General features: G+C 31.7%; 1 protein-coding gene across 24 annotated transcripts in view; it reads left to right on the forward strand.

Moving 5' to 3' along the window:
- The window catches only part of MPDZ (multiple PDZ domain crumbs cell polarity complex component), a 211983-nt gene that overhangs the window by 161365 nt on the left and 36858 nt on the right, over positions 1 to 13760 (forward strand). For all 24 annotated transcript variants that reach the window (XM_031961670.1, XM_031961657.1, XM_031961663.1 and 21 more), the window contains 5 exons: positions 1737 to 1899; positions 3100 to 3296; positions 4243 to 4334; positions 4536 to 4626; positions 6825 to 6905. In XM_031961670.1, coding sequence (XP_031817530.1) covers positions 1737 to 1899; positions 3100 to 3296; positions 4243 to 4334; positions 4536 to 4626; positions 6825 to 6905 — 624 coding nt within the window. The remainder of the gene's footprint in view (positions 1 to 1736; positions 1900 to 3099; positions 3297 to 4242; positions 4335 to 4535; positions 4627 to 6824; positions 6906 to 13760) is intronic.

Genomic DNA, 13760 nt, shown 5'->3' on the forward strand with positions numbered 1-13760 from the left:
AATTTCACTAATGTAAGCCAAAAAGGTCAAACACTCTGGTGGGCTTTATGTGAGTCCACTTATTCTGAATACCATTCAAATCAGATTAAAATATAATTGGAAAATATTCATTAAGATAAGTAAAAATTGACTAAAACAGATAATATTAGTATATAACTTTCAAAATCAATATAAGGACTATAGGTATTCTTTTATATAGTTTAGTGGCCCTTCTTTTGATATTGCCACTCTAGGGAAATTCTCTAAGACTAAATTGCAGAGACTGTTTTACTTTGCTGTTTCTTTATCCAGAAGAGACTTCTTCTAATCAAATCACAGGTTCAGTTGCTATCTCAATTTTATCACCTTTTTTTTTGGAACAAAAATCATTAATTATCTACTTTGCACCTAATATTATATAACTAAGAACTAGAAATTGATTGCAAAAGGAATACATTTTAAGCCCTGCCCAGGCTTATATGTATAAGAAACAATGAATAGTAAAATGAAATACAAGCAACAATATAACAGGAAGAAGAAAAAGGAAAATGATGAGTATAACTTTAGGGACACCAGAGAAAGCTTCATGAACAAGAAAGAATTTTAGCTGAAAGTTCATAGTACTTGCATTTCTGGGCTCTTTTCCTTTCTGTAGAAATTAGAATTATAATTATGGCCATATAATATATGGCTATAATTATGGCTATATATAATGTATGCCCAAACTATTTACTGACTTTAATAGTGATTTAATGATTGCTTTTCTGCTAGTTAATTATAACTATACACACACAAGTATAAATAGATCCAAAGTGATATATATGTATATGTAGATAGACATACACATATACACACACACATATATATTTATATCACTATCACTTTGAATCTATATTTTAGTTAGAGAAAATATTTTCAGTTTTCCCCCTTCTCTGAAGGTAGCAGTATTTTGACCTGGACTTATTTTTTTCTAAGACTATGAAGTTCTAATCCAGAATAGGTCCGTAGCTTTTTTTCATCAGGTTGGGATTGGACTAGATGATCTTTTGAGGTCCCATTTCATTCTAAGATTATTTGATTCCATAAAGAGAAGAATCAGGAAGGAATAAAATAATAGATGGGATTTGTATAGTATTTAAAGGTTTGCAAAATGTTGTAGATATGCTTTTTCATTTGTAGAGTTGAGGGCAAGGTAGATTTGATAATCCTGAGTTCAAAGCTCATTTCCTTCATAAGAGGGACATGTGAAGAATGCATGCAAAAATTCAACATAAAATCTAAGGTGTGTGTTTTGTATACATTTCTGTTGAGTGACAGAATGTCTCAGTTAACTTCATTTTAATTTCTCGGAAGGGACTGCCAGATCCCTCAAGCCTCACCTACTCCATCTGCATATTCATGAAAAAAATGTCAATGAAGGGTTTTTTTAAAAGGGGAAATTTGTGCTAATTTTCCATGATAGTCATTTCAGTCTTCAAATTGAGTGGTCTTTGACTTAAAATAACACATAACATGCTAATAAATTGTGCTTTGAATATTTGTTGTATTGAGTACATTTAAATTTTAATTGAATTGTCTATCATTGTGATCAAATATCATCATGTTCTTCTATGTCTTTCATTCCACAGTCTTATTGCTATGTGTTTGAAACATTAAAGTCATAGCTGTTGTTATTTCCTACTATTTTTTTTTCATTTTGTAAAGTTTTCTGGTCCTTAGACTGCACATATTTACTGCATTCTTCTTGTTCTCCACAGGCATCTAGTCAGCTGGATTCAGAGCCTGAAAAGACTTCACTCCCCAGCTTGTCTCTGCCCCCTCCTTCAACATTTTCTGGAATGAGCAGTGATATTGAAGAGTCATATTCCAGCAAAGTCTCAGAAGATGGTGACAAAGAGGATGAGTTTGGCTACAGCTGGAGTAAGTTTTTCTGATAGTATGATGTTAGGAATGTTGTTAGAGATTGATCAGGTCAAGATTTAGGGCCAGGTAAATAACTGTGTAATTTCCTTAAATTGAATAATCTGGAAAAAAAAAATTATTCATGGTTTTGCTTGAATACAACACCTGTTCCTGAGGCAACAAATTTTTTCTTTTTAAAAACCTTTTTATACAGACTTTCCCATTTACAGTGTTTATTACAGAGAAACTTCCATGAAAATAAGAATAAGTGGATTCTCTTTGATGATTAAATTGTTTGTAACAAATTATCATTGGCATGCATGTATAAGTGGTAGATAATCTAATCTTTGTGGTCTTTTGGTAGTAAGTGAACAGTAAACAGTAAACTAGACTTGAGAGCTAAACTCTTTCTTACTTTGTAAATGTGAGAAACTAACAAATTTCGCTTTTATTTATTGATATTGAAAATAAAGAGGGATTCTAAGAGCTACTCCTCCTTATAGTCATGTTTTCAGGATTACAATCTTTTTTTTTTTTTAATTTATTTTGCTGTATTCAAGAAAAGTACACTAGTATACTAGCTGTTTTCCACCAGGATAAGGAACTCCAGCACAACCTACCTTGTAGATAATTCAGACAATTTGGGTTTTCACCCTGGTTCTGCCACTGACTAGTTTCATTACTTTGAACAAATCAATTTAATATCCCTGTATGTCAGTTTAGTCATGTACATTAGAAAGACTTATGATTAAATGATATCCAAATTACTTTGTAGCTCTCAATTTTTTTTCTTTGTATGTCAGTTTAGTCATGTACATTAGAAAGACTTCTGATTAAATGATATCCAAATTACTTTGTAGCTCTCAATTTTTTTTCTTTTAAAAAAATAAGCCATTCCAAAAGGCAAAGGAGATTCTTTAATTTTGCAAAAGCTGTTACAAAATAGAGCATCATTTCTTTCTTTCTAAGATTTGTTAATTTCTTTCAAAAATTGACATAGGGTTTTGTAAGGGTAACTGTTGAAAATTATCCATGGGTATATTTTGAAAATAAAAAGCTTTAATTAAAAAAAGATAACAGGAAACTGGACAAGCAGTATAAACTATATAATACTTATTAAGTAGTCAGTGGCATTTGGAGATTGAAACTAAATCAGGATGATCAAAAAGCTTAGACATAATTAACTCCTGAAACTTGCTCACTTTGTATTTTGCATAGAAAATATCTTTCAACGCTATGGAACCTTAGCAGGTGAACTCTTCATGATTGAACTGGAAAAAGGTCGAACTGGTTTGGGCCTGAGTCTTGCTGGAAACAAAGATCGATCAAGAATGAGTGTTTTTATAGTTGGAATTGACCCAAATGGTGCAGCTGGGAAAGATGGTCGACTACAGATTGGAGATGAACTTCTAGAAGTAAGCTCTTGTGAACACTATTCAATGTCTCTGAAGACAAGAAAATTTTAGTGAAAAGAATCACCAATTTACAATGAGCAATAATTCATTTTTATTTTATTGTTAAAAAAAAAAGTTAGGGTCTCATTGGTTATTGAAGGTCCAGTTGGCCTTACCTAAATGACCATGGATAAGTCACCTACCTCCTTATTTACTAATCTATAAAATGGGAATTACAATACCTCAATTATATATCTCACAGGATGAGTGGTGAAGAAGATGCTTTGTAAAAATAAAGCACTATAAAATATAGTATAAAATATCAGCACATTCTAGAACTGCTGTTGCCTCTGAGTCAAACAGAGACTCATTTGGGATTGTGACTGTTGAGATTCCTGTTAGGTACTGGGAAACTGGCGGCAGTCACAGCAGGAAAATCCTCTGAATAATTTGAATAGATTGTTAATTGATGAAAGAGCCAGATCGCAAGTGACTGGAGCTAATAGAATAAGGCAAGCTCCAGTGACTTCCTGCTTGCCTGACAGATGCCTTAGACTACTAGTGCACATGGTGACTAATCTTAGACACTGCATGGTCATTAAACTGTGTATTTGTGTGTATATATATGTGTTATGTATGGGGTTGGGATTGGGTAAGAGAGACAGAAGGACAGAGATAGACAGAAAGAGAAAAGGGAGGAAGAGAGTAAGATTATCTTTATTTCCATCCTCAAAAATTGATGGTTAAATATATATATATATATGTGTGTGTGTGTGTGTGTTCACATATGTGTATATACACATTTGTATACATACATGTGTGTATCTATATAGATATAGATAAAATGTTAACATTGTTATTTCATCAGAATGATCAAAAGTAACAACATGGTATACTTTTATTAGGCAGTGGTTTATGAATGAATAAAATCTAAATTTCAAGGCAAATTTATACTTGTTTCATACAGATAAATGGGCAAATTTTATATGGAAGAAGTCATCAGAATGCTTCATCAATAATTAAATGTGCCCCATCAAAAGTAAAAATCATTTTTATCAGGTAAGTCATATTTTTTCTACTAGTTTTCCAAATGCTTTAGCCAGAAAGTCAATTGTAAATTCTATCCTGTATTCAAAGCATAGATGAAAACCAAATGTATGTTTTTTTTTTTTTTTTAATGAATATCACAGATATGGTTTTGGGGCCCTGGCTGCAGGTGAACATTATTTAAATTTAATATGATTATATTTTGTTTTCTAGAAATAAAGATGCAGTAAATCAAATGGCTGTTTGTCCTGGCAAAGGACTGGAAGGTTTACCTTCTACAGTAGAGGCTCTTCAGAATCAGGAGGTATCTTAGTTATATAAGGAAAAAAGAATCAAAGCAATTGATATTGATACCTTAATTTTTTTTTACATTTTTAAAAGTCTTTTTAATATATAATATGTCCCTTTTTTGCTATAGTCACTTGATTTGGCATCAAATTTCTAGTCATGTACCACATGTTCTTTCTTTCTTTCTTTCTTTCTTTCTTTCTTTCTTTCTTTCTTTTCTTTCTTTTCTTTCTTTCTTTCTCTTCTCACCTAGATTGTATAGTGGAGAGAACATTGTGGTCTGCAGTCAGGAACACTTCAGTTCAGATCAGGTCTTATATTCTTAGTAGTTGTGTGACCCTGTACAAATCATAGAGGTTATTCTGCCTCAGTTTCTTCTTCCCTAAAATCGGATAATACCACCTACTTTCCAGAAGGATTGTGTAGATAATAATTTTAAAGCACTTTTCAATCTTTAAAGTATTATGTATTAGCTATGATTATGACTAATTCATCATTAAACAACACTTTTTTTTTTTATCCTAAATGCACCTTTGACAATCCATTTTTCCAAGTCTAGCCTTAATTGTACTTCTTGGATTTGTCATTAAAATGTGCACTTTAAGAACAACAATCTTTCCTGTTTCTTTGGGAAAGTATCCATTTTTAAATGCTGCAGAATTAAAACACTGTAAGAAAGCAATGAAAAACATGTCTGGTGCAAAATCTAGCAATCAACTGACAAAACTAAGTTAGAATGGGAAAATCAACAAAATTCAATTCTATTTGATCAGTCAAAAGATTCTAGAGCATCCTGGTGATAGTGGAAATACATACACATGCATATATGCACAATTATTGTCACAAAATTATACCAAATTACTTGTTCTATATAATTTCCACACAACTACAAGTTTCAGTAATGATTTAAAATTATCTGATCCAAAATTCTCTAAATTAATCCACAAATTTTGGTTCATGAAATTATTAGAGCAAATAAAAAAGCCCCCTTTTGAAATACCAACATGCACTAATGAGCCAATATTTACTAGCCACGATCCTCAGTTAATTTCTATTTGTTTAAAAAAAATTTTTCACAAGTATAAAAAATGTTGCTTTAGGCACTACAGGAGCTAATACTCTAGGAGGGGAAAATGATATATATATATATATATATATAAATTAATATATAATATATAAATTAATATAACTTGTTATATGTTATTTGTATCTATATTTTAGTTGGAGATATTTTTATAAATGCAAAATAGTCACAAATATTCCTATTTTCTCCTATAATATAGATAACAAATTTCTTACTTTAAGAGGGATAAAAATAATAACTTTAAGAATTAAGAAGTAAAGAGGAAGTGCTATATATAGTCTGCAAAGGGCAACAGAATTATCTACTCAGTGTTTTATTGATTTGAAGTGTCCTCTTTTCAGTGCAGAGTGATACATAAATTTGTTCTGTTTCTTATAGTATTTTGAAGTCCTCTTTACAATGCCATTTTCTCAGAAAATAGATAGATTCAAGTGCATATGAACAGACGACTTTTCGATACAGTGAATCCATGTCTGCTACAATCTTTGTTGGTTTTACAGTTAAAGTTGTGTGAGAGAGAAGTTCATATAGCTATTCATACCAGCTGACTGATGTTAGTATGAACAAAGCACTTCATTGTTGGGAGCTATTGTTGCTATAGAAAACAGTGAAACATATCTACAGTTTTCAAAAGGATACATTTAAATGGTGATTGATTTCACATAGAGGAGAAAAAAAAAAGGCTAATGGATTCTGAGGCAGGGTCTGTTGTTTTAGGGCATTTGACTTTTTAAAAACAAGGTTTTTAAACTTTATATATGTTGTAGCCATCTCAGAATACTGTTTTTAAATGTTACACATGTATAAAGAAAACCCAATTACAATGAACGATAGTTCTCAAATATATTTTTAAAAGAAGTTTTTGAATCTCAGGTTAAGGAACTTGTCATAGAACTTTTTACATAATTACTTTATAGAAATTCTAGGCAACCTTGGAAAATCATTTAATTGTGAAGGTATGTATTTTATCAGATGATTGTGAGTCAGTTTGGAAGATACCATTTGTAAATACCATGATGTGTTAATAATAATAATAATAATAATGCCATTCTGTTGAATGGTTTAAATTAAAATGGATTTTTTGTTTGAAAATATACTTGAATTTTTAAAAAAAAAATTTTCTCCTTTAGGTTGAATTGAATGTTACCAGTTCTGTTATAGCAACAGATTTCAATTCTTTTAAAAATGTTCACCATCTGGAACTTCCCAAGGTAAATCTACTTTAAATAACCATGAAGTTTATGTGTCTTTTCAAAACAATTTCTAAGTTATAGCTAAACAGAGAAATCACTTTTCTGAGAAACCTTTAATCATGGATAATAAAAGTCAATCTATTATGCTCTAAATCAAGCATTTATTAAGGACCTGTAATGTTCCAGACACTACCTTACAAGATGGCAAAACATATGTTAAGTGAAATACTCCCCATTTGTAAGAAACATAAAGACCAATAGAGTAGACAAGAAGACCTTGATAAGTATATGTAACTTAAAAGAAAATAAATACAAAATAGGGACTAATTTCAGTTGATTATTTAGATTTGAAGCCAGATTGCAAAACAATTGATGAGTGAGAGGTGAAGTAGAAGCAGCCTTTTGTTTGAATTTTGTCTGAATAGAGGAAAACAAACAATTGAGTCATGTATTTTCTGAAAGATAGCTGTTATATATTTTTTCATTTTCTATATATTTGGAACCTAGATGTATTTAGTAGTAAGCATTGAGTTTGATCACAAACCTACAAGAAATGGATATATTTTTAAAAGTAATTATTAAACTTGGATTATAACCTGAACAGTTTTATAATAGTGATGTATCTTGTTTGTTTTGGAAATGTTTATGAATCTTCCCTTCAAGGTACAAGTGAATCACTCCAGTGTGACTTATTTTAAAAAGACTTAGGATACATTTAATTTAAGAGATAGGGGTTTGGAAGAGATGATAACTTTTACACATTCTATCAAAAGAAACTTTGTTAATGATCCAAGTTTCCATTCTTGAAAAACGTTACTTTACTACTTCTGGGAAATTTAACATCCTGTTTCAATGTTGATCTTGTAACATGTGATAGATAATGTATATGCCTATCCACGTATGCAAGTGTGTGTGTGTGTGTGTGTATGTTTGTGATCAATACAAGAGTGAAGTGTCTTCTATCAATACAAGTTAGCACATTCTCTGAAACATATAATCTTAGAGAGTTAGTCTGACACACTGAGAAGAAAATTGACCAAGATCACCTAATCAGCTTGTGCCAGGTTTGAAGCTAGGTTTTCCTAGCTTTGCCATATTGCCATTATGAGTTAAAGTAAAGAGAAATAAAGAGCCTTTTTTTGTGTGATTTTGGGCCAAATAATGAATATCTTGAGCCTCAGCTTTCATATGCTTAAAATAAGAATAATAATTATATTACCTGCCTTTCATGATCAAATAAACACAGAGGTATTGTAAGGATCAAATGAGATAATGTATATATATATATATATATATATATCACTCTGGCAAACCTCAAAGCACTATATAAATGCTAATTCTCCTCCTCATCATCATCATTATAAAGATTTATAGAGTAAAATAGGGATGTTCTGATAAATATTTAATAAGCTGGTTTGGGACAGTTAGGTGGAATAATGTATAGAGAATCAGACTTTGAATCTGAAAGACACTATTCCGTAAGTTCAAATCCAGCCTCAGATACTTAATAGTTGTGTTACTTTGGGCAAGTTAGTTAACTGTGCTCCAGTTTCCTCATCTGTAAAATGAGCTGGAGAAGGAAATGACAAACCACTCCAGTATCTTTGCCAAGAAAACCCCAAATTAGATCATGAAGAGTAAGACATGATAAAACAACTGAACAACAAAAAACATATATACACAAAATATATATTTCCATATACATATACACAGAGATACACATTTTAAGCTTAATCTGCATTATTAAGTCTGGACAATCAACAAAACAATACAGCACATTCTCACTTACCAAGACTGACAATTACTGAAGTATAAATGCTAACTCCTTTCTTCAAAACTAAGTAGAACTGTTTCTAGCATATTCCTGTCTATATGATGTTTTATAACTTTAGAATTCTATATAAAATATTCTTATGTAGGGAATAAAACAAGAAACTAATTTTTTTACAAGGGGGGAATTGTTCTGTGAATAACTTTTTCAACTTAATATTTAAATATTTCCAAATATCAGGTATTGTTAGCTTGTAAATCATATTTTGGTCAGAATTATTATTAGCACATCTTGCACTTTTGATTCCTTTTCCATATCCTTAGAAATATTTTAGTCAAATATAAACAGAGTGAGGAAATTATTACTACATTTCACATTTCTGAATCTGCCCCAAAGACAAGAACTATTTTGTGTACATATATCCTTTTTCTCCTTATCCTTAGACATCTCAGCTTACCTCCTTACATGTTTATTTTGAACTTTTTTGAATGACTTATTAGATAGAAATTTTTTTCCCCCACAGATCTATTCTTGCTACTCACTAGTATTCATACTGACAGAAGTAAAATGGGGAATTAGTAATTTCTATAGACTGCCATTTTGAGCATTTTAGGCCTTTCAGCTCTCCAGATTGTTATATCTTTATTAAATAGATGAGATTAAAGTGTTTTTCTTCTGTTAATTTAACAAACATTAAGTTTTCAAAAAAAAAAATAATGCTAATTTTGTATTCTATGTTTGAATACCAACTAGCTTGCCAGAAACAAAATGATTCATCAGCAGAATATAGATTGGGAGGAGATATGTTCAAACTGGAATAGTTTTCCATTCACTCTGATATCTCTCTGCCCCAGGCTTTTAGATAACATTTATACAAATATTAAACAAAAAAGTACCAGATACTCTTCTTCCATTCTCAAAGTGTTCACTACATGGCTCACAAACTTTCTCTCCTTCCCAACTTCTGCCCTCATATAAGGGAAAAATTGATCCCATTCCATTTTAACTCCTTCTCTGTTTTTTCCTATATTATCACGGATTTCCATGTTTCTTCCTGTTATCTATTGGCTGCTTCCCAATTGCACTCAAACATTCCCATGTCTTCTTCAACCTCAATGAGATCTTGCTTGGTCCTTTCAACCTCATCAGCTATCATATTTTTTTCTGCCATTTCTGGTAAAACTCCTAAAGAAAGCCATCTGTAATAGATGCCTCTACTTCATTTCCACTCATTCTTTTAAAAATATTTTATTTTTCTTCAATTATATGTAAAATTAGTTTTAACATTTTTTTAAAGTTTCAAATTCTTTCCCTTCTTCTCTTCTTCCTCTTTGAGATCATAAACAGTTTGATAGAGGATTGCTTATCCTCTTCTTAAATCCATGCAGTTTCATTTCTGACTTCACCTTTTTGTTAAAACTGATATTTCTAAAGTTATGATCTTATTGCGAAATCCAATTGCCTTTTTTCAGTCTTCCTTCTCTTCGACTTCTCTCCAGCTTTTGAACACTGATCATTCTCTTTTCCTCTTCCTCTTTCCTTTTCCTTTTTCCTCATCTCATTTGGCGATCAGTTCCAATGGACTTAATTATCATCTCTATGCTGATGATTCTGAGACCTTCCTATTCTGTTCTATCCTCTCTGTTGACTTCTAGTCTCTCATCTTCCACTGCCTTTCAAATATTCATAATCATAATTTTAGATATAGAATAGATATCTTAAACTTAATATGTACAAAACTAAACTGCTCCCCTCAACCCCTTTTCCCCATCCTTTTGCCACATCCTGTCAGTTTCTCCTTTTCAACATCTCCCAGATTTATTACCCTCCCCTTCCTATTTCTGTTACCCTTTTGCAGGTCTCCATTTTCTCACAACACCTGGATTATTGCAATTATCTGCTGGTGAATCTTTCTGACAGAAATCTTTTTCTACCTCAGTCCATCCTCCAATCATTCATAACACTAATTTTTCCAAAGTGCTGGTATGACTATGACAACCCCATATTCAATAAACTCCTGTGATTCCTTATTACCTCTAGGGTAAAATATAAAATCCTCTGTTTGGCATCCAAAGTCCTTCATAACCTAACTCCTATCCTCTAATTTTCCAGTCTTCCTACACTTTACACTCTCCTCTCTCATATAATCTTGTATCCAGTAACCCTGGCCACTTTGTGGTTCCATGAAAAAGACATTCCATCTCTCACATCCAAATATTTTCTCTGGCTGACCTTAAAGCCTGGAATGCTATGCCTTCTTATCTCTACTGCCCAGTTTTCTTAAAGTCTTAAAATTCCACCTTCTAAAGAAGCTTTTCCAAATCCCTGTTGATTCTAGAGCCTTCCCTCTGTTAATTATTTCCTGTTTATCCAGTATATAGATTGTTTGTGCATATTTGTTTGCACAATCCTTTAGATTGTGTGCTCTTTGAGGGCTGAGACTATCTTTTGACTCTTTGTTAGCCCTGCCTTCTCCATCTTCCTCCACACTGTAATTGTGCTTTGTAAAAGTTTAATGAGTTAGTTAACTCAGTCATTCTTAGAACAATATGTTGTTACTCTATGCAACATTTTCTTGGTTCTACTCATTTGCTCTTCATTATTTCCTGCAAGTCTATCCACGTTTTTCTAAGGTCATCAACCTCATTATTTCTTATAGTACGGTAGTATTTCATCAAAATCAAAGAAAGGTCTTTTGTACCCCACTTTTCACTTCCAATCTTCCTTTCTATGAGGCTTTCCCCAAAACTCTAGAAATACCTTTTGAGATAAATATTATTTCTTAATATTTCTAGGAACCTTTAAAAGATTTTTTAAAACATGTCTCTGCCAAGTGCTTGTTGTGTTTGTACAAAATATTACATCTAGACACTGGGGATCCAGAAATTTAAAATGACACAGCCCTTGCCTTATCTTTAAGGAATTTATACAAGTAAGTATGATAAAAGATAACATGATGGGGGAAAGCTGAGAGCTAGACAAGACACTCTTAAAAATCAGAAGAATCTAATAGATCACTTTCAACTGTGGGGTAGGTTAGTAGAGAAGGCGTCATGCTCTCTGAATTGTGCTTTGAAGAAATCAATGGACTTTCACAGATTTGAGGGAGACTCCTCCAAGTATTGGAAATATTACAAAGTTATGAGATTAGGATAAAGCTGGATAGAAGGTGATTCAGTTTACCTGGAACAAAGACTATGTGAAGAAATGATGAGGTTTGAACAGATATTGCTAGTTGTGAAAGACCTTGAATGCCAGGGTTGGGTAGGTTGTGAAAAACCACTGAAAGTTTTTTTGAGTGGAGCAGTAACATGATGATAGCAGTACATTATGAAAAAGGAATAGCTTGGAGGCAGCTCCAAGCTGCCTTGGATTAAGTTTAGGTCTAAACTATATTGGTAGCAGTAAAAGTAGAAAGGAGGGGTCACAAAATTTTTTGAGAATCTGGAAACAAAACTTATAACTAATAGGATGTATAAGAGATATGTGAAGTAAGGGATAAGGAGAGTTATTGACAAATACATTCAAAAATGACCTCTAGATTGTGAACCAGGATTCCTTTCTCTTTCTAAATACTACCCCTCCCCACATACAAAAAGTTGTAAAAATTACTGACTTTGATAATTTCATTCCTATATTCACTGACAATATATGAACATTCAAATCACTTTTTTTTTTTTTTTTGATCAAATAGAAAAGAAGAGTACCATGGAAAATCCAAAACCTATAGAAAATTATTGGTATTAGACTTTAGTTTTTGTTGGTGCAGTATCTTAAGCAAATATACCTTCCTATTTTCCTGTATTCTGACTTTTAGATAATAATTCAATTATTCACTAACTTCCTAAATTAGGAACAAGATAATTTTCTCTAGTAGCAATAGAGACTAGATTCTCTTTTCTTCACAACTCTGTACATTCTACTTATTGTGTCCAGTAGAGTTGGAAAATGTAAAACAACAATTATAACTTTTATGTAGCAACTACTATGTGCCAGGCCTGGTACTAAGCCCTTTACAAATATTATCTCATTTGATCCTCACAACAATCCATGGAGGAAGAGCCTATTATTTTTCCAATTTTACAGAAGGGGAAGCTAAGACAAACAGAAATTAAGTAACTTGTCCAAGGTCACACTACCAGTATGTATTTGAGGCTGAATTTGAGATGAAGTTATCCTGACTCTAGGCCCATTACTCTATCCATTGAGTCACCTAGCTCCTAAGGTTGTTAATTTTAAAGTACTACTCCATGATATGAAGGTATAGTAGCCTACAAGTATATATAGAGTGATCACTATAAGCCACCATACATTTGTTGAAAACATATTATGGAAGATTAATCTCATTTCTTTTTCTTTTTTTTAAATCATTATTAACCTGATAAGTCATATTAATGCCACAATGATGTAACTGAGTTTAACAAGGGATATGACAAAATTTCTCTGGTATCTTCATGGACAAAATGAATGCATATGGGCTAGAGTACTCCTTGTATGACTAGATAGATACTTTAAGAATTGATTCAAAAAACTCAACCCAGAAATAATGAGTTAATTTTAACCTGACAGAATATCTCTTAATCATTATCTTATCCTTTGACCTTTTTCCGGTCAACATTTTTTTAAATGATTTGGTTTTAGGCATGAATGGTATGTTTATGAAATTTATAAATTACTTGAAGTTAATATGTTAAATGACAGAATCAGAATCTCCAGAGCATGTTCATGGATGAAAATTATAGACTAAATCTAATTATGAAGAAACTTAATGGTATAAATGCCATCTCCTTTCCTTGAGTTCAGGAACTAATTGTGCAAATAAAACCTTGAGGAGGTATAGTTTGACAAAAGTAATGTTATAAGTTCATTTTAATGAACTACAGCTTAGTATAAGTCAGTAGTGAAGTGGCTATGGAAAAAGCTTTCAAGCTGCATTAAAATTAAAGAATAATATAAAGAACAAAGAAGAATATAACTCCTGTATTCTTTGATGGCCAAAACACAATCATGAATGTTGACTTTAATTCTAGGTGGCTCATTTTAAAGAAGGACATTGACAGGCATATCTATAAGAATAGGATCAGAATGAGGTAAATTAAAAC

The sequence above is a fragment of the Sarcophilus harrisii genome, chromosome 1 (genome assembly GCF_902635505.1).
Source record: "Sarcophilus harrisii chromosome 1, mSarHar1.11, whole genome shotgun sequence".
NCBI classification, from domain to species: Eukaryota; Metazoa; Chordata; class Mammalia; order Dasyuromorphia; family Dasyuridae; genus Sarcophilus; species Sarcophilus harrisii.